Source organism: Artemia sp. Qi Xiang Cuo, chromosome 3, assembly GCF_049724085.1.
Source record: "Artemia sp. Qi Xiang Cuo chromosome 3, ASM4972408v1, whole genome shotgun sequence".
In the NCBI taxonomy this organism is placed as follows: domain Eukaryota; kingdom Metazoa; phylum Arthropoda; class Branchiopoda; order Anostraca; family Artemiidae; genus Artemia; species Artemia sp. Qi Xiang Cuo.
In genome coordinates, this window is record NC_142796.1 from 63,416,772 (window position 1) to 63,436,584 (window position 19,813).

The window sequence follows — 19,813 nt, forward strand, 5'->3', positions numbered from 1 at the left end:
AGTGGTATTATCGATGTTCCTAACAATGCGGAATGTATTTATTAGGTAAGCTCTATCACGCCGGAACTAAAACCATGGCAACCGTAGTCTCTGCATTCTCTGGTGGTATGGTAGATGTCTCAGGCAAGGTTTGAGTTTGGTGGCCCTACGTTGCACTTTCTCAACTCTTTCTCTATCTCTTTTATTAAGGGGATACCACACTGATGAGCAATACTCAAGTATTGGACGTACAGTGAATACATTAAGTGAAACAAATGAACAAAAATTAAATTTAGAAAATGTACGCTTTAGACGTCATAATTGGTAATGTTTATCAAATTTGAGACTCAAGTCGAAGCAAACCCCGAGGTCTCGAATATACTCCACGCTTGAACTCGATTTACCATTAACGAAGTAATGATAATGTTGAGGGAATCTACGCAAATAGTGCACAGCATTGCACTTAGTTTCGTTAACGAACATAGGGTTCGCCGTACACCACCGGTGCAGAGCATCCAAATCTTCTTGAAGTTAGGAAATCTCATGTTCATTCATAACTGACCTGTAAACTCTCACACCATCTGCGAACATTTTTAAGGTCGAATTTTTAACAACACGCGGCAAATCATTGATAATAAGGTAGAAGAATACCGGCCAAAGACAACTGCCTTTCGGATTTCCACTTATGACAGACATAGGTGATGACAAAGCATCGAATTTTTAAGGTTGAATTTTTAACAACACGTGGCAAATCATGGATGCATGTTCATTTGTTTGTTTTTTTCCCAGGAATGATCATATCGAGCCAGTGGTCCTAGAATATTGAGAGAAGGTTCACTCGAACAAAAATCAAAATTCTAGGAGCCTTTTTAAGTGACCAAAATATTGGAGAGCAACTAGCCTCCCTCCCACGCCCCTTTTTTTTACCAGAAATCGTTCGATCAAAATTTTGAGAAATGACCATTTTGCTCAACATAGTTGAAAGGTAAAAAAACATGCCTTTGAAAATAATATGACCCCCCACAGCCCCTGGGGATAGGTATTTAAATAATAAATTGTGCCCTTTGTTTACGTATAGTATTTGTTATTAGTAAGTATACAGACTTAATTTGTGGGGGGGGGACTTTGTTCTTCGCGTGAGTTTCCATGGGGAGAATTTGAGAATGTGAGGGGAGGGAATTTTTCATGGAAGGTGAGCAGATATACCGGGATTATTTAAAAAACAATCAGAAATTATATAAAAAAATGTTTTCATATGAAAAAAGGGAGCAAAACTAAAACTCCAAACAAACAGAAAATTTTCCATATATGAAGGGGTTGTCCCCCTCTTTAATACCTTGCTCTTTACGCTAAAGTTTGAATTTTGCTCAAATTTTTTAAGAGCAAATCCTGATGCACAAGGGCCGTTTAGAATAGGAGGCTTCTTTTGAAGCGGTAAAAAATTTAGCATGAAGAGCAAGGTATTGAGGAGGGGGGCAACCCGTTCATATATGGAATAATTTCAGTTTGTTTTGAATTTTAATGATGCTTCTTACTTTCAGTAGAAAAAACATGTTTTTTATGTAATAGCCGGAAGGTATGATACACAATGTGAATAAGTAAAAAAAAAAAAATATTTGAAGGTTGTAGTTGTTTCCGCCTGTACGAGAAGAACCTAAAGATTACATAGAAAAATTAGTTTAATGATTTCAGTATATTTTGGCAGTTAATTGATTTCTATATTTCATCACTTTCACCTTTTATTGAAGAAATAAAGTTTACTGTTGTCTGGGTAGAGAAAATGGGTGAAGAAAGAGGTATATCCTAGGATTATCTTTCTTTAAACAAAAATATTATAACTAGAACTGGTAAAAGAAGTTAATGGTAAATTTGTATGCATTCTCCTGAAAGAAGTGCTAGGTTAGCCTTTATAAAATTCTGAAAACTAGATTAGGCTACTTTAAATATTCTAAAACATCTACTAGGGTAAATTTTGGGTCAATATATACGAGATCATATTATTGAGTTAGGACTAAAGTGAAAACACCATTCGATGCCTTTTTTTATGCTGATTACGAATATAATAAGCATTTATATTATAAATGAATTTCAGCCCCCCCCCCTATCGAGGGCCATTCCGGGTTAGGGGAGGTATATCCGTTAGGGGGGGGGGGCGGTCACTAATTTCTACAAGAAATGCTTATTATATTCGTAATCAGCATACAAAAAGGTGGTCAATATCTACAAAATCATAGGCTATTAGGCTATTAAGTTAGGAATAAAGTGAATACACCATTCAATGCCTTTTTTATGCTGATTATGAATGTAATAATCTTTTCTATTGGAAATGAATTTCAGCCCCCCCCCCCCTATATAGGCTAAACCTAACCCGGAATTGGGCTATATAGGGGGGGCTGAAACTCATCTCCGATAGAAATGATTATTAAGTTCGTAATCAGCATAAAAAAAGGCATTAAATGGTGTATTCTCTTTTGTCCTAACTCAATAATATGATTTTGTAGATATTGACCAAAAAGGCATCAAATGGTGTATTCACTTTAGTCCTAACTCAATAATATGATTTCGTAGATATTGACCAAATTTTGTTTCTGATGTAAATGGGAGGTAAGTTTAAACTTCCCCCCCCCCTAATGTAGAAATATATATCCTGAATCGGCAAGTATATAGGGGGGGGGCTAAAATTTATTTACAAACGAAATGATTTTTATATTCTTAATAAGCATAAAAAAGGCATCAAATGGTGCATTCAGTTTATTCATAACTCAATAATATGATTTGGTAGAACTTTACCCTTTTTGGAAATACCAGTTAATCTATTTTGATGTATATATCCTTTTAGTGTTTCAGTTTTATTCATTTATTAACAGAAAGCTGATTTTCTTCTGATTCTAGAAATGTAACTTTTATTGCTTGATGTTTTGTAATTTTTCTTTTCCATTTCTTTTCAAAACAGAGACCACATTTTCAATTTATGCTGACAAATTGTTAGTGAAAATTTGACCAAAAAGGTGGGGTTCTTGTTACTGCCCTCACATTGTTTCATGTTGTTGTAAAAAGGGGTGGTCCAAAAACCCATTGCTATTTTTCCGGAATGCCAAAGAAAAGTGGTCTTTCCCAAAAAGAGGTCTTTTACCCTATGCCTAATAGGCTATCATCCTTTGGTAAATATATACCAAATCATATGATTAAGTTTCAAATAAAGTGAATATACCATTCGATGTCTGTTTGTATGCTAATTACAAATAGGCCTATAACAAACATTTCTATCGGAAATGAATTTTAGTCCCCCCTCCTATATATGTAAATTTGGGATATATATTTGCACATATAGGGGTGGGGGTTAGGTTATGGGGGGCTGAAAATCATTTCTGAAAGCCTAGAAATGATCATTGTATTTGTAATCAGCATAAAAAAAGGCATCAAATGGTATATTTACTTTATTCATAACTCAATAATATGATTTGGTATATATTTACCCATTCTTTAAGGTGTATCAATTAACTTGGGCAAATTTGGACAAGTTACTATTACTGATCTTCTAACAAGGTGAACATAGGCTACCACTCAATGCCCCCTTTAGGCTAGCCTATGCTCTTTCCAAATAGGCTAGGTAAACTTTAAAGTTTAAACTTACCTCTCATTTAAATCAGAAATAAAATTTCCCCCCCCCTTTATGTGCAAATATATACCCTGAATTGGTATATTTAGCAGTGGGGGTAAAATTGATTTCCAACAAAAAATTATCAAATTTGGAAAGAGCATAAAAAAAGGCATTTAGTGGTATATTTACTTTATTCATAAGTCAAAAGTATGAACTGCAAAAAATTTACCTAAACTTTACCCCCACCCAGGGGCATTATTTGGGGGTGGCAAGGGGGGCAGTTGCCCTCACCCCTTTAATATGGAGAAAGAAATATGGTAAATATTTATTCACTTTATTGGTAAATATATAGGATTTACTTTATTTGTAAGTCAATAAAATGATTTGGTAAAATTTACTGTCAAAGGGTATGGGATGCATAATATTTTTGGTAAATATTTACCAAATCATATTATTGAGTTACAAATAAAGTGAATATACCACTTGATGCCTTTTTTTATGCTCTTTACAAATATAATAATCATTTTTGTCAGAAATGAATTTTAGCCCCCACCCATATATATATACCACGACATGTTTAATTTTTTCAAATTAGGGGGGGGGGAAAAGTTTAAACGGAACTCTAATTTTAATCACAAACAAAATTACCCCCCACCCCCTAAGGTACAAATATCTACTCTTGAGTGATATTTATGGGGATGAGGGCTAAAATTCATTTGCGGCAAAAATTATGATTTAATGCTGATTGAGCATAAAAAAGGGCATTGAGTAGTATATTCACTTTAGTTGTAACTCAATAATATGATTTGGTAAAAAATTACCCCTTTGACTATCCAGATATGGACCCCTCTTGTCCCCCCAATAAAAACGCTGGAGATTTGTCCCCCCCTAATGTGCAAATATACACCCTGAATTGGTATATATAGGGACAGGGGTAAAATTCATTGGTAAACTTTTTGCAGTTCATATTATTGAGCATTTTTGTTGGAAATGAATTTTACCCCCAGCCCTATATATATACCAATTCAGGGTATATATTTGATCACTAGGAGGGGGGGGGGTAAAGTTTAAACTTACCTCTCATTTACATCAGAAACAAAATTACTCCCACCCCCCTAATGTGCAAATATTTACCCTGAATTGGTATATATAGGGGTATAAAATTCATTTCTGACAATAATGATTATTACATTTAGAAGGAGCATGAAAAAGGGCTTCGAGTGGCATGTTTACTTTATTCATAAGTCAATAATATGAACTGCAAAAAATTTACCCAGCATTTTCCTTTAATCTAGATCATGCCTCAACTTGAATAATGGTAATGTACCCCCCCCTCCCTTATCCCATAGGCCACCCTGGTTATGCCTTTTGGATAGGATATTTTCTATGTAACTAAGGGTAACTTCCGTAATTGTTGTCAATGAATAAGCATTATAAGGCTATTTCAGCCTTTATTAATACAAACATGGCATTCATTTTTTTTCTGAAATTTTTTTTGTTTTTTAAATGTGGTTTTCAATTCATCATTATTGAACTGGAAATCTTCTCTCAATGAATGTCATAAAATGTTTTCCATCTGAAAAACAGGGGATGATTCTTTGTTCCTGGAAATGATGTTACATGATTAAATCCCACCCCTCTGTTTTTGGGCTGCCATGCCTGCCAATCAAGAATTGCTATTCAGATAGTAAAGTATCCAAGAATTCTTAGTTAAATATTTCTTTAAAATGCAGAGGAAAGACCTAAAATCAGAAACAGAACAACTTGGTCAGGTTATGTAAGTAGGCTATTCATAACATTCTATTATACTCTTTTTCCTCTTAAAAGCCTATTTTGACAGGAAACATACCAAGACTCTGGTAAAATAACTACTTCAAGGGGCAAAGACCACTTAATGCCTTTTTTATGCTCTTTATAAATATAATGATCGCTTCAATTGCAATTTCAAATTTACCCTCCCCTACCCCCCTAATGTGCAAATATACACCCCAAATTGTAACCACAAAAAGAAGTTATCAACACTAGTTAAGTTATTGAAAAGTGGTTAAAAACAGCACTAGTTTATAAATAAGTTGTTCAAGAGTAACATAGGCCTATTCCAAAAATACTTAATTCAAACCTCATTTATTGGGCAACTCAAATATAAGACATTTTCCTACAATTTCAAGTTTGTCAAATGCTGTCAACAAAAATAGCACTGAATTTTGCTATTCAAAACTTTGCTGTTGACAATTCATTGTATATATTTGCCCATTAGGGGTGTGCAGCGCGGTAAATTTGAAATTGCAATAGAAGCAATTATTATATTCATAAAGAGCATAAAAAGGGCATTGAGCGGTATGTTCACTTTATTTGTAAGTCAATAATTCGAACTGCCAAAAAGTTACTAATTCATTTCTGACAAAAATGATTATTATATTTGGAAAGAGGATAAAAAAGGCATCAAGTGATATGTTTACTTTATTTGTAAGTCAATCATATGAATAGCAATGTCCAATATTTGAGTAAAATTTTAAGCCATATCAGCAGTTTTTTTTCTAAACTTAGAAAATACATTTACAGATCCTTGAAACCTCATAAATTGGAATTAAGCAAAGTTGTGAGACTGAAAACAGTTTTCTTGCACTTGATTTAAGCAGAAGAGCCTTTTAGACCAAAAATTTGGCTTACATTTTCCCTTCAGAATATTTTACAGATTGTTACAGAGCTTATGGTCAAACTGAAGAAAATTATGCACTCCTTTACATGAGAGAATTCACAGTTGAAATTTGCTCAACTTTATGTCAACAGAAACATAGAAATGTAATTGAGAGTAAATTTCAATTAAGATCTGACCTACTTTGGTATGTTTAAATAGATAGGGAGTAACTACAAAATAATGATGATAGTAGTTTGACTAAACAGGTTTGAGAAATAATGAAAAATATTCTTAATAACACACAAATAGTTTCTAACCAATGACACACTAATAGGTCCACACCTTTTGGTTAATTGAAGGAATTAATTATTTAATTTTTTATTATAATTAAAGTTTAATTATGCTATAATTATTTTTCTAATTTGATAAAATGGATTAAAAAATTTTAAATGAAAAAAAAAACATAAGAAAAGTTGAAAATGATTTTTTTTTTTTAGGAAAGTTTGTAGGATTGAAAGGGATAGGATAGGAGTGAATTGGAGCCATTTGTTTTAGTGTAATGATGGGTCATTGACATAAGAGAGAAATAAGAAGTGAAATTCAAAATAATGATGGTGAGAATTTGCTTTTTGAGGTCAGAGAGATGGATAAAAGACAATAAAAAAAGCAAGATATTAAAGAAAACATGGACACTGACAAGAATTATATTAAGATTATTTTCTCACAAAGGATACTCTTGAAAAAAAAAATTAAGATAAAAAGGTGGCTGCTTTAGAAGAAAACTTGGAGCACATGATATTTCTGCCAAGTAACACCTCCTTCTGGAGACAAGTAGTAGTTGGCAAGTTTTTATCCAAAATTTCTGGATTATCTTGAAGTATTATTACTTGATATGCAACCTACGTCCTGGAATGAGGTATTTAAAATTGAACCTGGAAACTCTGCTTAAGCATTTGAGATACCGTGTAAAGTGACAATCTAATTGTGGGGCAAAGTGTACATTCTATGATTATCATAAGATTCTCAGGCTGCATGATTATTTCTGATCTTTTGGAGTTCAGCAAGGTTTATACCAGGAATTCTGAGTTGGTGTGCTGGATCAGCACACCTTTGTCCAAGAGCTCCTTTGTCCAATGGGGTTTGAATCCAATTGTATCCAGTTATTTGGTTTGAGACAGGGGTCAGTGGCATGACTCTGTAAACTCAGCCTGAGTCAACTCAGCTCTAAATGAGAACCTGGAGAAATCTGGGGAAGGTAAACAGGAAGGGTGTGCAAAAGCACAGGAAAGCTGGTCTCCACCCCTCCATTGCACTTCCTGACCAAAGGGCCTTCAGACTGAGATTACCACTGCAGGTTTGGAATAGGGGTCTAGTGCTGTATCCTTTACCTACCAAGAATAGGCCTCATTATATAGTCCTGGAGCAGAAAGGCTTTGTCCCATAAGAAAAAGTGTGGAAACATGGTGTTGGTTCCAAGGAGTTATTTTTGGTAGAATAAGCCTGCTATCTCCACTATTGATGCACTGCCCAAGTTCTTACCAAGAAAAGACACCACCATCAGGGGATATGGCTTTTCTATAATTTGTTTTTTTCTTTGTTATTTTTACTTGCACTTTAGTTAGCAAGTTAGAAAATTCATTTCTAGCAAAGTGTGTAAGATTCATGAGTTTTTCATCATTGTCAGTCAAGAGAAGCTCATTGAGTGAGTTTAGCAGCCCTGTTTTCTCTCTTTTATGGTTTTTGAGCATTGGGCATACCACTGCTTCTTTTTCCTTTGTTTCTTAGTGCAATTGGCATTTTCATTTTGCTCAGAAGTAAGTGGTGCTGACACAATAACTAAAACATCATTATTAGAGCTATTACTATCTATCATGTTGAAAATTTTGAACTAACTGCCAGGTGCTAAAAGTAGTGACATTAAAAAGAAGAAATTTTTTTTTCAGTTTTTAGTCACTTTGATCTGAATGGAAAGTAATTTAGTCTGAAAGATCAGCTACATAAAACCATAAGCATAAATCTTCTGTTTAGGTCTGAAACAGCCATTATAAAAGGTTTCACTTGCATAACACAAAGAGTTTTAAAGGTCATCAAAGGTCACTGACTGCAAGAGAGAAGAGCAGTGGAGGTAGGTATTCAAAATATCTTCCCAGGACATACTTTAGTCTGTATACCCATCCCTGAAAGTTTCATTTTCCTAACATAACCCTTTTCTAAGATAGAAAAATGTTTGTAGAAAATAAGCAGTAATGTATAATAGACCTAATTACCTTAATTTATACCTTGGAGCAAAATTAAGGTCCATACTGGATCTGTTGTGCTCTGGGTCAATGATGGCAAAATTTTGTCACTGTGTTAGGGCCCAGTGACATGCCATAAGAGAGGTCTGCTGGAGAGATGCAATTTAAGCCCAAAGCAGCATCAGCCTCCTAGCAAGACACTCATTATCCACTCATATTTCCATGGCTTGTCATTTCATTCCTTGTCCAGTCTGGACTTGAAGGATGCAGCTGTGGGTGCAGTTGCCATTTCAGCTTGAAGGCTATTCTAATTGTTGACAACATGCTCAGAGAAGAAGTGTTGCCGTGTTTGTGTATTGACAGAATGTTTTGACAGCTTTTGTGAGTGTCCTCTTGTATGGTGCTGACTTGAATGTTTGGTAAAAGGGGGGTTATTTGGTTGTGTGTTATACTTGTAGGTCAGCATCATATCACCATGGCAGCGTCTGAAGACAAGTTTTGGCAGCTGCATGCATTCCAGTCTCTTGTTGCATGGGAGATCTTGTAGGCCAGCTATGCAGTTTCTGGCACTCCTGAACTCTCTTGATTAGACTAGTATCATTCTTATAGGAAGGGGAGGTGAGACATGTACCAAAATCCAAAATATGCCTAACTATAGCCTTATAGAGCCTTAGAAAGACTCTATGGGAGCAGCTGGTTATGGTGCATTTGAGGAGACCAATCAGCACTCCTAGATCTCTTTCTTTGGGACTTGTCTTTAGTACTAAGTCAGCCAGTGAATTGGGATTGGACATGTTGTATTGGTGACAGGGGTTGTTGCTTCCAAAGTGAAGGACACTGCACTTCAATGTGTTGAATTCAAGTAGCCAATCTTGTGCCTATAATGGGATTTTATGAAGGTCACACTGCAGACTTTGTTGATTTGCAGGCCCAAACACCTTGGAGTTGTCAGCATAGGGAATGATGTTATTTTCTGTTCTTTTCACCATATTTTTGATGTATATGAGGAATAGGGTAGAGCCCAAAACAGTACCTTGGGGAACTCCACTTACAACATCACATGGTTTGGAGAAAACCTTATCGCCATTAACTGTGAAGAGTCGAACCTGCTGAGTCCAACCAGTCAGAAAGTGCATGACCCAATCAATCACATCTGCGTGGGTACCTGCTGCCAAAAGTTTCAATCTGAGATGGTTGTGTGGTACCTTGTTGAAAGTCTTGGCTAGGTCCAGTAAAATCAGGTCCACAGGGATTCCTTTCTCCCGGTGATTTGTTATGATGCTGTATGTCTCCAGGAGATTGGTCTCAACCAATTTTCCTGGCTGAAAGCCATGCTGGTTGGTGGAAAGTATATTATTTATATGGAGATGTGTCAGAATCTCACCATTCACAATCTGCTCAAGGGTTTTTGCCACTGCTAAGGTCAGACTGATGGGTCTGTAGTTTTTGGCTTTGGTGTGGTCACCTTTCTTGAGTATTGGGGTGACATGGGTCAGCTTCCAGTCTATGGGTACCTTTTTTGAGTCAAGTGACAGTTGGAATATATTGCATAGTGGTTGTGCAATTTCTTTGGCAAGCTCCTTCAATAGTCTTGGGTACAAGTTATCAGGACTGGTGGATGGGCTGACGTCTAGTGCTTCAAGTTGCTTTTGGACAACAGGGGAGGGGGAAGAGTAGAATAAGAATGGGTGGCATCAGGTTAGGGATGTAGTATGATGGGCTATGAGGAAGAGAGCCATCTGGTTCACTGGTGAAAGCCAACTCAAACTGCCTGTTGATGAGTTTGGTAATGTCCTTCAAGTTGGTCACTTCCTGGCTATCATCTGTACTGAGTGCTTTTACTGACTGTCTGCTGTTGTTCTTACTAGATACGTACTTCCAGAACTTCTTCAGGTTATTCTCACTATCATCAGCTAGCTTGGACTTGTAACTTGTGTAAAGTTGTTTAGTTAGGCTTCTTAGTTTGTTTCAAGCTTTCGCAAACTTTTGGTAGCATTCTTCTTTCCCTCCTTTATTGTACTTTCTCCAGTACTGTCCCCTCCTGTTTCTTTCCTTGCAGATCTTGGGGGTCACGAAAGGTAGTGTTTTGGGCTTTGGCATGAGTTTTATTGATGTGTGCTTTTTTGAAGTGTAAGTAGCTTGTCCTTTAAGTTAGCCCATTGTTGGTTGACATCCCCTTGAAGTAAAAGTGACCAAACTACACCTTGTAGCTCTTTTCTGATTGCCCTGTAATCTACATAAGTTTTCTTTATGTAATCATTTTTATCTTACAAAATGACAGATTCAGTTCTAGGATTAAATGATTGCTCTTTCCTAAAGGGGGTAAGTAATTTATGTTCTGAAGCTGGTCTTTATCGCATAAGAACACTAGGTTCAGTAGAGTCAGTCTCTGGAAAAGTTGGCCTCTAGTAGCTTGTTTGACAATCTGGTAGAGATTAAGGTTGTGAAGGCACTTTGTGAATAGATTTGTGCTTCTGCTTGTAAGTACAGGTATATACGAGTATCCCTCTTTCCATATGAGGTCAGGGAAGTTAAAATCACCAGCTATAAGTAGGTTCCCCATGTAATTCATAGTTGCTATTGTCTGCTTGGTTTCTTAGCAATCTGAGGCAGACATGCTTCTATAAATACAGCCTACTCTGGTTATTACTTCACTGCTGTCATCACACAGGTTGAACCATACAGATTTGACAAATTGTGAGTTACCTGGGAGACTTAATGACCATATGCTATAGCATGTCTTGAATAGCACTAATGTACCATGCCTGCATTCTAAAGACTGTAGGTTAGACACAACACCATACCCTGGAATCTTAAAATGGGAATCTTTGAGCCTGTTGCTACTAGACTTGGGACAAACCTCAGTCAATATGACCAGATCATAGTTTTTGGAATAAATCACGGGTTTCAGCTCATTCAATTTGTTAGGAAGTTAAATCTACATTATATAGAGAGGGGGTGGTGTTAGGTACATTAGAATACCTTTCCAGGACATACTTTAGTCTAGATTCATCCCTGGAAGTATAGTAGATAGCAATCTAGAATTTTATAGGCTACTTGGTTATATAATTACAATTTGCTAAAATTATTTAATCCACAGGCATTGATTCATCATGATCAAATTAAGTAAACAATTTATAAATATTTAAATAAATGTGTTTAAATATAATGTGTTTACTCTTAGCTGTTAGCATCACTCTTGTTTAAGATGGTTTACCTATAAAATGAATCAATTGTAATAAAATTGTAAAATGTAAGAAAATACATGAAAAATGGGAAAATGCATGAAAAATGGGTACTTGTCTATTATAAAACACACTTGAGAAGTTAAGTATGGTGACGATAAAATATGATTAAAATAGAACTCTTTATTAGCAAAATTGTGAAGGTCATTTGTAATTTATTAAATTGGGAGCTAAGGCATTGGCTGACCATCTCAAAGACAAAGAAAAGTTCATCATTAATGCAATTCTTGACCTAGTTCATTTTAGTTCATTATTAATGCAATTCTTGAGGACATTGGTTAGTTTGCTTTGACTAGTGATAGGATCTTCAAGAATCATTTTAGATTGTTAGAAGGGCTACAACACAACTGAGCTGGAACAAGCAGGTTTTGCTCATTTGAAAATGAACCACAATAATAATTTTGTTGACCCAGGAACCAGCATCTCTACCCAAAAAGTAGAGAGAATGTGGGGTTCTGCAAAGTGGAGGAACAAACAGCACCAAGGTACATCCTGCCCTCATATCTCACTTCATAATATGCAGAATAATTGTACCTAACCCATTAGGCATGTAGACTTTCTGTATTTACCCCCCCCCCCCTCCCTAATATGCAAATATATAGCCCAGATTTGTTTCTTAAGTATTATATTTTTATCATGCTTAGATATATTTTATTAAGATTAACCTAACTTTGCTTCTTGAGAGGTAGGGGGTATATTGCACAAGTACCCCCTATTGTACAAATACCATCATTCCAATATGTCTCTGAAAGAATATTTTGGAACAACTCCATGTAGCCCATCTTGGCATGGAGAAAACAAAACAGAGAGCTTGCATGCTTGTGTATTAGCCTGGCCTGAATCTTAATATTGAAAATTATGTTCAAAAATGTAAAACTTATTCCAAGTTTACTCCCAACAACCCAAGAGAACCTCCGACCAGTGCCAGCATTCCCATCCTACCATGGCAGCATACAGCAATTGCCTTGTTTGAGTAGAACAAGAAAATTTACCTCATCACTGCCAATTATCACAGCCACTGTTTTGAAACAGATAAGCTACCATGCATAACTTCAGGGAAGGTCACTCAGAAGTTGAAGACCCAGTTTGCACATTATGGCACACTATATTGATGACATCAGACAACAGGTCCCAGCTAATGTCATGTGAAATGAAAGTTTTACAGAATCATGGGGAATAGAGCACACAAAGTCCCATGTGCCCAAGGTCAAACAGGCTTAGGCTACAGAGAAAGCAGTTCAAATATGCAAGAGAATTCTTTCAAAGTCCCTTGAGATTAGAAGCAATCTTTACATTGGTATTCTAGAGTACCAGAACACACCAGTAGATAGGTTGTCTTCCCTGCTCAACTGCTAATGAGCCATCAACTTTGATTGGTTCTGCCTTGCACCTACCAACATCTGAGGACAAAAATTATTCCTCAAAAGGCGTTCACAGAAAACCAAAAATCCTATTGTGACAAAAATCCTATTATGACAAAAGAATGAAAGAACTGCCAAAACTCCACAGAGTTAAGGTTTTCATATAAGAGAAGGAAAGTGGGGAATGGACCAAAGCAGAAGTTGTGTCATGCAGTAGAAATCCAAGGTCATACCTTAAGATCAGCAATCAGGTCCTTGCTAAGAAGAAACTGGATTCATACATCAAGGCCCTGTCTCTCACTACCAGAAGTGACATCAGCAGCCCAGTGCCCAAGGAGTAGTAATCCAGGTCCAGATGAATCATTATGAAAATAGACTGTAGAATAGGAGGTAGGAATTGCCTAGCATAGGGTCACCTCTGCCTCTAAACCAAGTACTTTGTCTCCTGCAGTAATGACAAAATGCCATGCCTCCCATCCATCTGAACCAGGTACTCAAAACAAGCATCCCTAAGTCATAATGCAGTGACAAACCCAATTTCCACAGCCAGCACTTTCAAAACTAGCCCTGAACACCAGTCCAAAACTCCTACCACAAGAACTCTCAAATGCACTATGAAAGGACAGTGAAACCCATCAGAAAGATGAATTTATGAGTGATTCAGACTGGACCCCCCCCTCTGTAGACAGCTTAATGAAGAAGAAGGGAGATGTAGTATTACCTGCCTAGCCTGCACGTGCCTTCCCTTTGCAAGTCTTATTGTTACCCCATGGGATTTGCTTTGCTTATTGTGTTTTATATTATAGGTGCTTGAATCACTAATTTCAATACAAGATTGAAATCAACTTCTACAGGATGAGGTGAACACATTAGGCCTACTTGATTCCTTCTTAATGCTCTTTCCAAGTATAATAAATAATTTGTTCACAGATGCACCCCCACCCCTTCTGATTGTCCATATATAGCCCCAGAAATGTCTAAAAATTAAAACAAAATACCAAAACAGTGAAATTCTTAAGTTATAATCTGCAGGATGTTTTATTAATCAGATTGTCATGTTTCCTTCTATTATTGTGCATAAAAAAAAATTATTACAAATCACCAAAAAAAATAATAGTGAAGTGAAGCCGCAGGGGAACTCAACATAGAGAATGAGTCAACAGGATGACCATAACTAAATTTATAAAGAAAGGAAATGATCAAAGGGCTAGTAAAAGAGTTTTTAATTGCCCCCATAGTGTAACAACAGAAAGACCAAGACTAAGACCCAACCCATGAACATTCCAAAGTTTGGTTATGCAGTGTCTGAGTGAGAACCTTGATCTTTCAGTGCATGCTTGGGGTTCAACATACTTAGAGCATACCCTTGTTCCATAATCATGCTCACATTGGTTAATCAGTTCCATAACAAAAAATTATTTGATAGAATTTCGGCAAAATACTTAATACAAAGCATCATTCTATGAAAAGATAATGATAATTCCACAGGTAATATATTAAGGAAAGAATATATACTTATAATTGGTGATTTTGATAATAGGGAAATTGGGGAGGGGATGAAAGTTTCTAGGATATGCAGTGCTGTATTTTGCTGTCTTTGAAGTGATTTTGTACAAGTTTGGGCAAAATATACCAGTCTCATTGCATGATAAGGTAGAATAAATTTTAAATGCTGCAATATTCCAACATTCCTTCCCAACTTCATCTGCAATTTAGCAATGTGTTCCTTCCAAATAATATTCTGATCAACTAGCACATCTTAATATCTCATAGTTTATACACACTCTAAATAAGTAGATTCATCAATAGGTAGTCTACTAAGTTCAGGTAATGACTTGCCAGTACAAGAGAAAATCATGCACTTGGTTTTTGACATATTAACAGATAATTTATTTGCACTAAATCAAGTGTTTATCCTCTCAAAAGCTGCCTTCATATTCTTTTTAAGTGACATTTCATCACAACTGCACACTGTGCAGGCCATATCATCAGCAGATAGGACGTTTTTTCTGACATCTTCCAGTGCCCTGTTGATGTTGTTAACATAAATAAGAAAGAGTAGAGGACCAAGTATGGACCCCTGAGGAACGCTAACTTGACCAGTGATACCAAGTAGTGAAGAGGTAGCATTTCCACCATCCACGAACTGACTGCACCCAGTTAAATATGATTCAATCAGAGAATTTCCTGATCTGCGCAAACCACAGTTATCCAGTTTACAAAGCAAAATCCATGACAAATAATATTGAATGCTTTTTTATATTGATAAATATAGTAGCTGGAATTTCATTTTTATCGAAAGTGTCTTGTATAAACTGTGTGACAGAATCGCATGTTCAGTGCATGACCTTTCCTAAACCCAAACTGAAGGTCATTAAAACGTCCCCTCTTATCAGAAACTTCACTGTGTGGTTGTAAAGACGTCATGCAATTACTTTTGCAAAAGAAGATAGGATCAAGATTGGCCTGTAGTTTGTTGGATCTTTCACGTCATCACCCTTATGCAGGGCTAAAACACAATCAAACTTTAAACAAGTTGGGAAATGTCCACTTGAAAAACATAAGTTGATAATATGACAAAAATTCTGTAACATCTGGCATTATCCATTCTAATAGACTTGTTGGCAAGCCATCCATACCTTCTGGTAAGCCATTCTTCAGTTGATATATAATTCACAGTAATTCCTCCACTGACACCAGCATTAGGGCAAAAGAGCAATCCAATGGAGGTGGCATGGAAGTAGAATATGCTGAATCAGGTAAACTTCAAGTTGATGCATTAAGTGATGTTACGTGACCAATTTTTGTGAAGTGCTCATTTAGGATACCAACAACATTTTGCTTTCCTTTAACAATTTTTTGTCTTTTGGTGATAATATCTCTTCTGGAAGGTTTTTCATTTTCCCTTTCCCAAGTCTTTCATTAATAATCAACCAAGTCTTTTTGGGGGACCTTTCAGCATTTTGAAATTCATGAAGATAGTATAACTGCTTTGCTTGTTGCAGTAGCTTTGTCAAACAATTTCTCTACTGCCAAAATTTGGCCTGATTTTCATGTGTAGGATCTGCTATGAATTTCCTGAAGAGGTTATTTTTGTTATGGATAGAAGACAGAACAGCAGCTGTAATCCATGATTTCTTTGGTTTAAAATAATGCCTAGCTTGCCAGCTTGATAAAGGACATGCATTTTAAAGTACTATTTCGGACTGGTTGATGAAGTACTCAGTAGCTTTTGTCCACATTGTCACTTTCTAAGCAGGGAGACCAGTTGACTTGGGACAGTAAACTTTTCAGTTTATCAATCTAAGCAGCATCCAGTCTTCTTGTCCTCAAAGAAGAGGATGTAGGGAGGGGGGGGTTATAGTTTGAAAGTTGCACAGGGTCATAAAATGGTCAGGAGCATATTCAACTGTAACGTTACAACCCAGTGTTTCAAAATTTGTGAAAATATTGTCAATTAGCAATGCTGAAAAACACAATTCTTGCAAAAATTGTTCTGAAAAAATGTTCTTGCAACAATAGCAAGAACTAATTTGTTTACTGATGAGGTACCCCAAGAGAAGAGTGGCTCAAGAGAAGAGCTTAATTTCAGGCAGATATAATTTAGAATAAGTATTAAGTGGTTGGCCTCTTCTGAAGGAATCACCCTAGTAAAATAAAACTAGTACCATTACTAGAACTGTTCACAATAGGTGGAAAATATACCTACTTGTAACTGGACCTTTCCCCCCAGATTATAAGGTCTAAAACTACTCCTACTTGTGATGAAACATTTGTTTGTTAAAATGGGCTCCTGCATTCTCAACTTGGTGAAATCTATTTTTGTCAAAGTGAGAACAATAGAATTGTGAATATAAACATTCTTTGGAATGATTTTTAGGTCAATTTGCAGTTTTTAACATTATCTAGTTAGGATGCTTGTTCTTATGCTCTTTCATATTTCAATAATTTTTTCCAAGGGAAATTTCATTTCAGGTTCTTAATGGGGCCCAAAAAGTAAAAGAGTCCATAGTATCCAAAAGTTTAAAAACATATCTAAATTACCATTTGCAGGTGATATACGAATGGTAATTATTTTCCTTAGTCTTAATAGTAAAATGTTATTGTGAGAACAAATTTTTAGGAATTTTCAAAAAGAGCCTGAAACCCCTCAAAAATGACTCAAAGCAAAACTGATTTCATTTTTGAGAGGTTTACTATTAAGACTAAGTTATTATTAATTATCATTCTTGAACCTGGTGTAAATTGCAATTTTTTCTCACTAGCCATATTTTTAGAAGCATGTCTTATACTTTTGGTTACTGTGGGCTGTTTTGAGCCCTTTAAGAGCTCAGAATGGAATCTTCCCCAGGAGTAACTACTGAATTGTGAATGAGCACAAGAGAAGGCATTGAGTTTAATTTGAAATTAAGCTTAACTTCTCCGTTTTTGCAACTGACCAAATAAACACAACACAGTACTTAATGCATGATTGACTTTTGTCTATCCAAAAGTCACTTTGAGTACTGATTGCAAAGGAAATTGAAGTAGATTTCACTATTCTGGTCAATCATTGCCATGTATGGACCTTTTATACCTTGATCATAATGAAAATGAATTCTCGCTGATGTATATCATGCAGGGTAGTAGCTCCTGCTACATCCTAAATTTATAGTGAAATCTGCAGAATTGCTAAATATCTCATTTTTGATTTTTCCCTGTTTATACTTTTCTATACTCCTAGACAGTACCAAGAATGTGTTTGATCTTTCGTTCGTTTCTGTGTCAAAGTATAAGATTTTCAAGTTCTGTGAACAAATAAATTTTTGCAGACTATGACAAGAAACGAAGAACCCGTTCTCGTAGCAAATCTAGGGATCGTCGAAGAAGGTCACGATCGAGGGAAAGAAGAAGATCTAGATCTAAGGATAGAAGACGTGGACCAGGGTCTAGGTAAGTTCTCCTGTGCCATACTCTCTTGTTGTCATATGTTTCTTGGCTTTCACTGAGGTTATAATTAGAGCTTATTTGTTCTAAACCTGTTAAGGGCTTTATACAACTCAATCAGGAATGTTGTATCCTATAGATCCAAAATTTTATTTGGCAGGTATATTTGGTTTATAAAGGAGGGCCCAGTTTCAGTTGCTATTGTTCTGTAACCATAAATATATTAGTTTATTAACATTGGTAGATTCCTTCAGTTTATAAGTATTTCACTGTGAAAAAATTAATTAAGAGAACAAAAAAAAATCCTGTCTTAACCAACAATCTAGATTGGTCATAACTTCAGGGAAATTTGCTTTCCCCACCCCATCACCCTTAGTATATTTCCGGTATTTTTTTAGTAAGTTCTGTATTGCTGCAAGTTCCATGGCAACTTTTGGTGTGTGATGCTTTTTGTTTGGTGTCCTCTAGTTTTCTTTTGCAGCCCTTTCTTGACAGAGCACTTCTTTTCTCTTCTTCAAAGTATTAGTTATTCTCTTTCGCTTTTCTTCTTATTTCCAAAAAAGTTGAAAAGATGAAATTTAATTGTTTAAAAGAAGCCCAGACTATTAATATTTCTTAAAGTTAGGAAATTCTTTTATTAGTTTCAATTTGATGTTGAAAGTATGTAGATACTTGATATTATTAATAAAAGCTATATTGTTGTTGATTTTCAAGCTGTTGTCCTATGTCAACCATGTTTGAGCCTTGGCAAGCTTCCTAAGGAAATCGGAAATAATTATCTGTTTTTTTTTCTTCGGGATTATCATATTACGTTGTTTTATTGTGTATTAATTATTTATGTAAGTTTTTTTTTCCGGTATACGATTTCACCCTTCTGCTTTTTATAGATTATACTTGTTTTTTTTTGTTTTTTTTTTTTTTTTTTTTTAGTAGCACACCCTCATAAGCGACGTTTTTGGTGTGCTACCGATTGATTTTGTCTCTGTTTTTTGTTTATATATAATAAATTTCTAGTACTACTACTACTAACAAAGCTGTTGATAAGTCTCTTCAGGTTTTGGAAATGAATTATTGCTGTATTTTCATTCACAAAACCACCCATTTCTATTCTTCTTGTGTTTATGTGGCTTTGTATTCTAGTTTCTACCTGAATATTTGAACACTGAAATTGACTCAATTACTTATCTAATTCCAAGTAGTAGTTGCAAGTATGTGGTATGTGCTTGCAGCTAGTGTTGTTCTGCTCACTAATGACTGTAAACAAAAAAAATTTTCGTTCCATACAAACACTTGTAGTTTATTAAATTTCAATGGGAAATTAGTAAAAAAAAAACTAGATTTTATGGAAACAGATTCTTTGACCATGGGTAAAGTATTCGAATCTCGTTTGAAGAAGAGTAATATTACCCTATTAGCTGTAGTCTTGGGACTTGTGATGAAAATGAGGTAGAGTCCAGGATTCTAGGCTTTTGCTATCTTCACTGGTAGATTAGTTCAGTTAAGAGCACAGAACTTTGAAGGAAACAGACGTACGCCCCAAAATCAATTTTTCATAATCTTAATTTTGTCCTTTCCCATTTTAGTAATGACTTTTCATAAACCCCTTTTGAATTTATGCAGTTGTCATGTATGCAGATCTTTTATTTTTTATTTTTTTTATTCAAAAATCGTGGATGTGCCCTTACTCTAAACATAAACGTGCCATTTTATGGGTAGATCTGAATTAATAAATTTTACACGATTGATGTCAGCCTGCGAAGCAGATTTTTCTGACTATTCTAGTGCATGTTTATGTTGCACGTGGAGGCTTCATTCATCTCGCGTAG

At 35.6% G+C, this 19,813-nt stretch overlaps 1 protein-coding gene across 1 annotated transcript in view; it reads left to right on the forward strand.

Moving 5' to 3' along the window:
- Positions 1 to 1,656: 1,656 nt before the first annotated feature.
- The window catches only part of U2af50 (U2 small nuclear riboprotein auxiliary factor 50), a 69,125-nt gene continuing 50,968 nt past the window's right edge, over positions 1,657 to 19,813 (forward strand). Inside the window, exons 1-2 of the mRNA XM_089086441.1 lie at positions 1,657 to 1,775; positions 17,873 to 17,993. Of these exons, the coding sequence (XP_088942567.1) occupies positions 1,760 to 1,775; positions 17,873 to 17,993 (137 nt within the window). The 5' untranslated portion in view covers positions 1,657 to 1,759. The remainder of the gene's footprint in view (positions 1,776 to 17,872; positions 17,994 to 19,813) is intronic.